Raw genomic sequence first — 11119 nt, 5'->3', positions numbered from 1 at the left:
AGCATCGCAACCCCAAACTTTAAGATACGACAACTTTGGTTTCTTGCCAAACCATAGTTCAAAAGGCGTCGTCTCAACGGATTTCGATGGTGTCCTATTTAGAGTGAATGCAGCCGTCTCTAAAGCATAACCCCAAAACGATAGCGGTAAATCAGTAAGAGACATCATAGATCGCACCATATCTAATAAAGTACGATTACGACGTTCGGACACACCATTACGCTGTGGTGTTCCGGGTGGCGTGAGTTGCGAAACTATTCCGCATTGTTTCAAATGTAGACCAAACTCGTAACTCAAATATTCTCCTCCACGATCAGATCGTAGGAATTTAATTTTCTTGTTACGATGATTTTCAACTTCACTCTGAAATTCTTTAAACTTTTCAAATGTTTCAGACTTACGTTTCATTAAGTAGATATACCCATATCTGCTCAAATCATCTGTGAAGGTGAGAAAATAACGATATCCGCCACGAGCCTCAATATTCATCGGACCACATACATCTGTATGTATGATTTCCAACAAATCTGTTGCTCTCTCCATAGTACCGGAGAACGGTGTTTTGGTCATCTTGCCCATAAGGCACGGTTCGCAAGTACCAAGTGATTCAAAATCAAGTGATTCCAAAATTCCATCAGTATGGAGTTTCTTCATGCGCTTTACACCGATATGACCCAAACGGCAGTGCCACAAATAAGTGGCACTGTCATTATTAACTCTGCATCTTTTGGCTTCAACATTATGAATATGTGTATCACTACTATCGAGATTCATTAAAATTAGACCACTCTTCAAGGGTGCATGACCATAAAAGATATTATTCATATAAATAGAACAACCATTATTCTCTGATTTAAATGAATAACCGTCTCGCATTAAACAAGATCCAGATATAATGTTCATGCTCAACGCTGCCACCAAATAACAATTATTTAGGTCTAATATTAATCCCGAAGGTAGATGTAGAGGTAGCGTGCCGACGGCGATCACATCGACTTTGGAACCATTTCCCACGCGCATCGTCACCTCGTCCTTAGCCAATCTTCGCTCAATCCGTAGCCCCTGTTTCGAGTTGCAAATATTAGCAACAGAACCAGTATCAAATACCCAGGTGCTACTACGAGCATTGGTAAGGTACACATCAATAACATGTATATCACATATACCTTTGTTAACCTTGCCATCCTTCTTTTCCGCCAAATACTTGGGGCAGTTCCGCTTCCAGTGACCAGTTTGCTTGCAGTAGAAGCACTCAGTTCCAGGCTTAGGTCCAGACTTGGGTTTCTTCTCCTGAACAACAATTTGCTTGTTATTCTTCTTGAAGTTCCCTTTCTTCTTCCCTTTGCCCTTTTTCTTGAAACTAGTGGTTTTACTGACCATCAACACTTGATGCTCCTTTTTGATTTCTACCTCCGCTGCCTTTAGCATTGCGAAGAGCTCGGGAATAGTCTTATTCATCCCTTGCATGTTATAGTTCATCACGAAGCTCTTGTAGCTTGGTGGCAGTGATTGAAGAATTCTGTCAATGACGCAATCATCCGGAAGTTGAACTCCCAGTTGAATCAAGTGATTATTATACCCAGACATTCTGAGTATATGCTCACTGACAGAACTATTCTCTTCCATCTTGCAGCTATAGATCTTATTGGAGACTTCATATCTCTCAATCCGGGCATTTGCTTGAAATATTAACTTCAACTCCTGGAACATCTCATATGCTCCATGACGTTCAAAACGTCGTTGAAGTCCCGGTTCTAAGCCGTAAAGCATGGCACACTGAACTATTGAGTAGTCATCAGCTTTGCTTTGCCAGACGTTCATAACTTCTGGCGTAGCTCTTGCAGGAGGCCTGGCACCTAGCGGTGCTTCCAGGACGTAATTCTTCTGTGCAGCAATGAGGATAATCCTCAAGTTACGGACCCAGTCCGTGTAATTGCGACCATCATCTTTCAACTTAGCTTTCTCAAGGAACGCATTAAAATTCAACGGAACAACAGCACCGGCCATTTATCTACAATTAACATAGACAAGCAAGATACTATCAGGTACTAAGTTCATGATAAATTTAAGTTCAATTAATCATAGTACTTAAGAACTCCCACTTAGATAGACATCTCTCTAATCATCTAAGTGATTACGTGATCCAAAGCAACTAAACCATGTCCGATCATCACGTGAGATGGAGTAGTTTCAATGGTGAACATCACTATGTTGATCATATCTACTTTATGATTCACGCTCGACCTTTCGGTCTCTGTGTTCCGAGGCCATATCTGTACATATGCTAGGCTCGTCAAGTTTAACCTGAGTATTCCGCGTGTGCAACTGTTTTGCACCCGTTGTATTTGAACGTAGAGCTTATCACACCCGATCATCACGTGGTGTCTTAGTACGAAGAACTTTTGCAACGGTGCATACTCAGGGAGAACACTTTTATCTTGAAATTTTAGTGAGAGGTCATCTTTTAATGCTACCGTCAATCAAAGCAAGATAAGATGCATAAAGGATTAACATCAGATGCAATCAATATAAGTGATATGATATGGCCATCATCATCTTGTGCTTGTGATCTCCATCCCCGAAGCACCGTGCTCGTGATCTCCATCTCCGAAGCACCGTCATGATCACCATCGTCACCGGCACGACACCTTGATCTCCATCGTAGTATCGTTGTCGTCTCGCCAAATAATTGCTTTTACGACTATCGCTACCGCTTAGTGATAAAGTAAAACTATTACATGGTGATAGCATCTCATACAATAAAGCGACAACCATATGGCTCCTGCCAGTTGCCGATAACTCGGTTACAAAACATGATCATCTCATACAACAAATTATATCACATCATGTCTTGACCATATCACATCACAACATGCCCGGCAAAAACAAGTTAGACGTCCTCTACTTTGTTGTTGCAAGTTTTACGTGGCTGCTACGGGCTTAGCAAGAACCGTTCTTACCTACGCATCAAAACCACAACGATAGTTTGTCAAGTTGGTGCTGTTTTAACCTTCGCAAGGACCGGGCGTAGCCACACTCGGTTCAACTAAAGTGAGAGAGACAGACACCTGCCAGTCACCTTTAAGCAACGAGTGCTCCGAACGGTGAAACCAGTCTCGCGTAAGCGTACGCGTAATGTCGGTCCGGGCCGCTTCATCTCACAATACCGCTGAACCAAAGTATGACATGCTGGTAAGCAGTATGACTTATATCGCCCACAACTCACTTGTGTTCTACTCGTGCATAGCATCAACGCATAAAACCAGGCTCGGATGCCACTGTTGGGGAACGTAGTAATTTCAAAAAAATTCCTACGCACACGCAAGATCATGGTGATGCATAGCAACGAGAGGGGAGAGTGTTGTCCACGTACCCTCGTAGACCGACAGCGGAAGCGTTATCACAATGCGGTTGATGTAGTCGTACGTCTTCACGATCCGACCGATCAAGTACCGAATGCACGGCACCTCCGAAGTTCTACACACGTTCAGCTCGATGACGTCCCTCGAACTCCGATCCAGCCGAGTGTTGAGGGAGAGTTTCGTCAGCACGACGGCGTGGTGACGATGATGATGTTCCACCGACGCAGGGCTTCGCCTAAGCTCCGCGACGGTATTATCGAGGTGTAATCTGGTGGAGGAGGGCACCGCACACGGCTAAAATATCGTATATCAAGTGTGTTCTTAGGTGCCCCCCTGCCCCCGTATATAAAGGAGCAAGGGGGAGGCCGGCTGCCCTAGGCGCGCCAAGGAGAGAGGGGGAGTCCTCCTCCTAGTAGGAGTAGGACTCCCCTTTCCTAGTCCTACTAGGAAAGAAGGGGGGGAGGAAAGAGAGGGAGAGGGAAAGGGGGCTGCGCCCCCCTCTCCTAGTCCAACTAGGATTCCCCTTGGGAGGGGGCGCGCCACCTCATGGCTGCTGCCCTCTCTCTCCCCTCAAGGCCCACCAAGGCCCAATACTTCCCCGGGGGGTTCCGGTAACCCTCCGGCACTCCGGTTTAATCCGAAACTTCTCCGGAACACTTCCGGTGTCCGAATATAGTCGTCCAATATATCAATCTTTACGTCTCGACCATTTCGAGACTCCTCGTCATGTCCGTGATCACATCCGGGACTCCGAACAACCTTTGGTACATCAAATCACATAAACTCATAATATAACTGTCATCGTAACTTTAAGCGTGCGGACCCTTTGGGTTCGAGAACTATGTAGACATGACCGAGACACCTCTCCGGTCAATAACCAATAGCAGGACCTGGATGCCCATATTGGCTCCCACATATTCTACGAAGATCTTTATCGGTCAGACCGCATAACAACATACGTTGTTCCCTTTGTCATCGGTATGTTACTTGCCCGAGATTCGATCGCCGGTATCTCGATACCTAGTTCAATCTCGTTACCGGCAAGTCTCTTTACTCGTTCCGTAATACATCATCTCGCAACTAACTCATTAGTCACAATGCTTGCAAGGCTTATAGTGATGTGCATTACCGAGTGGGCCCAGAGATACCTCTCCGACAATCGGAGTGACAAATCCTAATCTCGAAATACGCCAACCCAACAAGTACCTTTGGAGACACCTGTAGAGCACCTTTATAATCACCCAGTTACGTTGTGACGTTTGGTAGCACACAAAGTGTTCCTCCGGTAAACGGGAGTTGCATAATCTCATAGTCATAGGAACATGTATAAGTCATGAAGAAAGCAATAGCAACATACTAAACGATCGGGTGCTAAGCTAACGTAATGGGTCATGTCAATCACGTCATTCTCCTAATGAGGTGATCCCGTTTAATCAAATGACAACTCATGTCTATGGCTAGGAAACATAACCATCTTTGATTAACGAGCTAGTCTAGTAGAGGCATACTAGTGACACTCTGTTGTCTATGTATTCACACATGTATTATGTTTCCGGTTAATACAATTCTAGCATGAATAATAAACATTTATCATGATATAAGGAAATATATAATACTTTATTATTGCCTCTAGGGCATATTTCCTTCAGCAACATGCTTCTCCAAGTGTATGATATGCCGTCTTTCGGTTCAGCATCCAAAATGTGACAATCAGGATAATACTTTGCCTTGAGCACACGAGCACATAAAGTCTCCGGGTGTTGTATGAGCCGCCATACTTGTCTTGACAACATGGCAACATTGAAACTATACATATCCCGGAATCCCAGACCACCCATAGCCTTCGGTTTTGTCAGTTTATCCCAGCTCAACCAATGGATGGGGTTTTTCTTATCTTGTTGACTCCACCAGAACTTGGCAATCATTGCACTCACCTCCGCACAAAAGGATTTCGTTAGGTAGAAGCACGACATGGCATACGTCGGAATTGCCTGAGCGACCACCTTCACAAGGGTCTCCTTCTCTGACTTAGCAAGGAGCCTTTCTAACCACCCTTGCATACGTTCCCAGATTTTGTCCTTCACATATGCGAAAGCTTTCTTCTTGGATCTGCCCACATACACAGGGAGGCCTAAATATTTCTCATGCCAGGATTCATTTGTAATTGCCAGTGCATCCTTGACCTCATTCTGAGCTTCCTGGGGCGTGCCAGGACTGAACATGAAAGCAGATTTCTCCAAGTTAATTCTCTGTCCCGAGCAGTTTTCATACAGAGCCAACACATTGTGAAGTGCTTGGGCTTCCTCCTTCCTAGCCTTCAGCAGCAGAACCGAGTCATCCGCAAAGAACAAGTGTGACACTGTAGGCGCCGCTGGGCATACTTTTATTCCGCTGATTTTTCCACTTCTTTCAACATCTTGTAGCAGAGGAGACAATCATCGGCACAAATGACAAATAAGTATGGTGACAAAGGATCACCTTGCCGCAGACCTCGGGTAGGGCAGAACTGATTTGCCAAAACCCCATTTATCTTTATTTGGTATCTTACTGAAGACACACACTTCATTATCAGATTAACCCAAGGCCGCCTAAATCCTAGCTTGCACAACATTGCTTCGAGGAAGTTCCACTCGATTCGATCATATACCTTGCTCATGTCTGCTTTAACCGCCACCACCCCGTCCTTGCCTCTCTTCTTGTTCATGAGATAATGAGAGATTTCATAAGAAACAAGCACGTTATCAGTGATCAATCTGCCTGGAACAAACGCGCTTTGGCTGTCAGAAATGAGCTCGGGAAGTACTAATTTGAGTCTGTTGGCAATGACCTTTGACACCAATTTGTATAGTACATTACATAGACTTGTCAGGATTGATAATTGTAAAGAGGAAAACCGAGAGAGGAGCAAATGATTGAACAATCCTTTCGATTGAAGATTGGGGTATTTATACCCTGTTTACAAGGCAATTACAAAGAAGGCAGTTGCCAAATATGGCCACCGACATAGCAGTGATTAAACACTTAATTAATTAATTCCTAACAATAATCTCCATCATTCCCGGTGGTCTTTTTTTTTTGAAGTTATTCACGGTGGTCTAGTGTTGCAGTGATTGAACGAGGTTTTGGTCCTCTATAGGTCTACCGTTGGAGAGAGCTACTGTGGCGCAACGGTATCAACTACGGCTTGGGTGAGAATTTTAAGGTCCAGAATTTTGGTTGTAATTTCCCCTTTGTTTAAGGTCATTTCTACATCCACGTATTACTAACTTTCTTTTTTACAATCTACTGTACTATATTTCTATTTGGTGCATTCTTGTATGGATTAGCGTATTGTTTTCCTATTCTGAAAAGGAAGCAAAATTTTCCTTGCCCACTGGAATTCAGATATCCCTACAAAAAACAGCAGATAAGCCAGACAGCACATTGGGCATTTCAGATGCTTTCCTCCCTTCATTTATTCATCCCTGGGTAGGGGTTGTGTTTCACCATCACGAACATAGTCACCCGGGCACGCACTGGAAAAACGCATACATGCGTTGCGTGCAAACACGCAGTGACGCAGCCCAGCGGGCACGTACCATGCGACCAGCACCAGGGCATCCCCATGCACTCTGCGCCGCCGCACGGTGACGGTTCAGGGGCAGGCACGAAGAACGTTCAGTGCCCTCAGAACCCTGACATGGCGTAGTCCATGGCGTCCACCAAGAAATCTGCAGTAACCAGAGCTCGGTTAGTCAGTCTCTACGAGCAATGCAGAAATATAACGGGGATCTTGTGGAGATAGCTGAGCTACTGACCTGCATCGTCCTTGGAGAAGCACATCGGTGGTTTTATCCTGAAGACGTTGCCGTGCAGACCGCCTTTGCCGACTAGAACGCCAAGATCTGGTAGAACAAGAGAACCATATGAGGAGCTGTAGAAGTAAACATTCTGCGATCATGGAGGTAGGGAATGTGGGCTATTACCTTTGAGTTTCTCAAACAGAACAGCGGTCTCAGCCTTGGCCGGAGTCTTCTCCGTCCTGTCAGTGACGAGCTCCACCCCAAGCATCAGCCCCCTTCCTCTGACATCTCCAATGACTGAGCAGAAGCAAGGCCAAGGGATGGATAATCGTCGATCGGTTAGATTAACTCGAATCCAAAATCAAACAGTTGACCGAAATGGTTACTTCAAATGGACCAAAAGATGGGACATTTTACTTTCATGCTTCTGCTGAAGAGATTTCAGGCGTTCCACCAAGTGAGCGCCGATATCTGCGCAATGCGCCTGCCGTTTCTCCTTGTCGAGAACCTTAAGCACAGCCAATCCACCAGCAGAACAGACAGGGTTCCCACCGAATGTGTTGAACTGGATCTTCTGAGCCATCACGCTTGCAATCTCAGGAGTTGTTACAACTGCACCGAGTGGTAGACCGTTGCCGATTCCCTAGAAATAAAGAAAAAAAATCATTAATATTGATTGATACTGTCAACATAATGAAACCTTCGAGGCAGAGTTTTTCCTGTTACCACGAACCTTTGCCATCGTTACAATGTCAGGGATGACATCCTGCGTCTGGAATCCCCAGTAGTTACTTCCAGTACGGCCAAAACCACTTTGGACTTCATCAGCTATACAGACACCACCCGCCTTCCGGACAGTATCATATACCGACTTCAGGTATCCAGGAGCTAGTTCAACAGTACCTCCTACACCCTGCAATCATGTTCATTAATCAGAAAGCTGATATATGAGTACGTTCATCTGGATTCCCCCGTACAAGAAAAAAAAACATCTGAATAAAAGCTGGATAAAACTATATTATCAGTTTTTTTACAGTATAATGTACAACTTTAAATTGGTCATACTTGGAAAGTTTCTGCGATAAAACCTCCAACCCTTCCTGAACTGCCAAAATTTATATGTTCTTCGACTTCCCTGGCATAAGCTGCAGCATCAGACCCAAAAGCTCCACGGTAAGGATCCGGATTCATGACATGATGAATCTCACCCTGCGAATGAGAAATAAATGGCTCATAAGTAAGAACCGATTTAAACAACTACAGATGGTCATATTGAAACAATGCGCACGAATGCACTATAGGTTACCTCCCCTCATTTTTTAACTTTTTTAAAGGAGTAAGGGGTGATAACTATATTACGACAACACATTGCAGATTAACTAACCGAGATGAAGCCCATAATGCACCTGACAAAAAAATAGGGATATCGAAATGCTTTTGTGCTTCTGTGTTAATTTTAGCATCGCTAAACTAACAATAGGTCAATCTTTTCAAGTACATCAATTGAACTGGAAAAAAGACTTGCACTGAAAATCTGTGTCATTTTGTATCTCCTAACAATCAGACACACACCTGAGGAATCGGGTACTTCCACGTCTGCAAACCCGTGAGACCTATTGTTCCAGCACTCCCACCGTGGTATCCATTTCTCAATGCAACCATACCGAGATTCCCGCTGTACAGCCGAGCCATCAACATTGCCAATTCATTCGCTTCGGTCCCAGAATTGACGAAGTACACAACCTGCATACCATCCCAAAATATGAGACACTCACACTCCCTTCTCGTCATTGAGTCCATCCATGTTGTAACTTCTAGTAGCACTGAGCCACTGAAGGAAGGAAATATTTCTTTACCTTGAGATTGCCTGGCATCTTGGAGGCAAGCGCCTCGGCAAACTCGACGATGGCATGATGCAAGTATATGGTGGTGGTGTGCTGAAGCAACTTGGTCTGCTCCTGCACGGCCTTGACAATATCAGGGTGGCAATGGCCACATGACACCGTGACGATGCCTCCGAAGCAATCGAGGTATCTCTTGCCTTGTTCGTCGTACAGGTACTGCATCTTCCCTTCGACGATGTTGAGCTGCGTATACAGATCACAATGGAATCAAGATGGTAGTACTTTAATTTTATACTGCCATAGAAAATATCTTCAGACATCTCTTACACTATTTCACACATAGTACTACTATTGATTTCGATCGGGGCCTTTGGGAATTTGGCACTGACACTTATTTGGCGTTTTAATAGGTATCGCTCGATATTGATGCCTTCAAAAAGAAAAGTGGCACTTGATGTTTCACTGACGTGTGGGTCCTGGGACAACGTGTGAGCGAGACAATGATGGGAGTGGCAAAATATCGAACCTAATCTTACATGATGATTGATGCAGTTCATACATCATCCTCTACATCAAAATTTATTTATTCTCCTACTGATTAAGAGGATTGGTTTCAAGCACAGGTCTCGTCTTCCTGCACCGGACAATCGCCATGACGAAGCAGCAGAGGATAAGTATACGATGTATGTACCGGCTTCTGGTAGTAGTAGAAGAGGGAGGGGCCAAGGAACTTCTTCCGCTTCTCGAGGATCTCCGCGCCGCCCATCCCGGCGTACGGGCTCGGCCGGTGCTCGAACGGCGGCATCTCCGGCAGAGGCCGCGGCAGGGCCTGCTCCGGCGCCGCCTCCGAGGACACCAGCCTCCGCAGCGACTCCGCCGGCGACGGACACCGCCCGCGGCCGGCGGCCGCGCGGCGAAGCAGCGAGGCGGCCATGGCCTGGATCAGTTAGCTATAGGGGTAGGAGCTGCGGTACTCTACAACCGAACAGCGAGGGAGACGGAGCTGGATTAGCTCGGGGGTGGTTAGATGGATGAGAAGGAGAGTGGAGTGTGGGATTGGCACGGGTCTGGTGGTGGCGGAGTGGAGTGGTGCTGGTGCCAATGCCAATGGCGGCTGGCTCGGGTTGGGCTCTCCCCGTAGTTGGCCGTGACGTGGAAATGGTCCGGAATCCGATAGCGATGCGCCACGAGAAACTCTCGGTGCGGGATCTGGCTCTCTGACGGGGCCTCGTGTCACTGACGTGCGGCCACGGGCGAAGGAATCGTCGTCGGGGCTCGTGAGCGGGTAGCAGATATGTTCGTGCTTGCGTGGTGACTACCATATGTGTTCATTAAAAAACGCTCCACGGGTAGCACGCCTGCGGTGGAGTTTCCGGCCGGTCCTCCGTCGCTATCTCCTGTCGACCCGGCGGGGCCTATCCCTCTGCCTGGAATTGGCCAAGAGACGTGTTGAGAGAGGCTAAATTTCGTGACCCTTTTGCGAAACTTAATCGAGATCTGACCCTGCCTTGTAAATATTTCAGGATCTGATCATTTTCTTACTGCCAGGGTCCATGGCGGTAGGTTATAACAGCCTACCGCGAAGATGCCTGACGGTAGGGTTACATGCCCTACCGCAATTTTTTTCTAAGTATGAAATACAGTGTGTGCTCGTGCCTATTGCCAGGCACTTTGACGGTAGGGTTGTTTAGGCTACCGCCACCTGAGCCTAGCATAGCTAGGTGAAAGAACATGCGGTGCCCCCATGTTTGGTTTTGGTAATTGATGACAATCTTTATGGACTAATGGTTGCCTTGAGTTATATTTGAAGGATTTGTCCATAAGCATTTCTTGAAGTTCATGTGTTGGTTTCAAGGAGTTTATGTGGTGACCAATGTGTTATTAAGGAATTATCCAAAGATTGGTCATGTGAGAGTTGAGCTTATTGCAAGCATGTCTTGGAGAAGAAGATTGTGTGATCATTCATGTATATCTTCAAGACATCATCCAAATGAAGAGAGTTGAAAAGATTCATGGTTGATCAAGACTAAGTCAAGAGTGAATCAACTTGATCAATTCACAAAGCGTAGAAGATGTACCGAGAGGGATCAAGCGATCCCATGGTGTGGTGAGCATTGTCAATTACGCTTTG

At 45.8% G+C, this 11119-nt stretch overlaps 1 protein-coding gene across 1 annotated transcript; it reads right to left on the bottom strand.

The window, feature by feature from the left end:
* Positions 1-6785: 6785 nt before the first annotated feature.
* LOC123098594 (alanine--glyoxylate aminotransferase 2 homolog 1, mitochondrial) lies at positions 6786-10126 on the bottom strand. Its single transcript, XM_044520631.1, has 9 exons — positions 9680-10126; positions 9001-9231; positions 8717-8887; positions 8210-8353; positions 7878-8057; positions 7562-7787; positions 7328-7441; positions 7160-7246; positions 6786-7072 (listed from the first exon to the last, which is right to left on the bottom strand). Exons 1-9 carry the CDS (start codon positions 9920-9922, stop codon positions 7029-7031), a joined length of 1440 nt encoding a protein of 479 aa, XP_044376566.1. The 5' UTR covers positions 9923-10126; the 3' UTR covers positions 6786-7028.
* Positions 10127-11119: the final 993 nt, after the last annotated feature.

The sequence above is a fragment of the Triticum aestivum genome, chromosome 4D (genome assembly GCF_018294505.1).
Source record: "Triticum aestivum cultivar Chinese Spring chromosome 4D, IWGSC CS RefSeq v2.1, whole genome shotgun sequence".
In the NCBI taxonomy this organism is placed as follows: Eukaryota; Viridiplantae; Streptophyta; class Magnoliopsida; order Poales; family Poaceae; genus Triticum; species Triticum aestivum.
This window is presented reverse-complemented; position numbering and strand designations above follow the sequence as displayed.

Coding starts and splice junctions, on each gene's coding strand:
- LOC123098594 (XM_044520631.1), bottom strand. CDS start 9,922: ATGGCCGCCTCGCTGCTTCGCCGCGCGGCCGCCGGCCGCGGGCGGTGT. Junction 7,442..7,561: donor TCTTCAGCAGAAGCATGAAA/GTAAAATGTCCC, acceptor GCTTCTGCTCAG/TCATTGGAGATGTCAGAGGA. Junction 7,247..7,327: donor TCTGTTTGAGAAACTCAAAG/GTAATAGCCCAC, acceptor TTGTTCTACCAG/ATCTTGGCGTTCTAGTCGGC.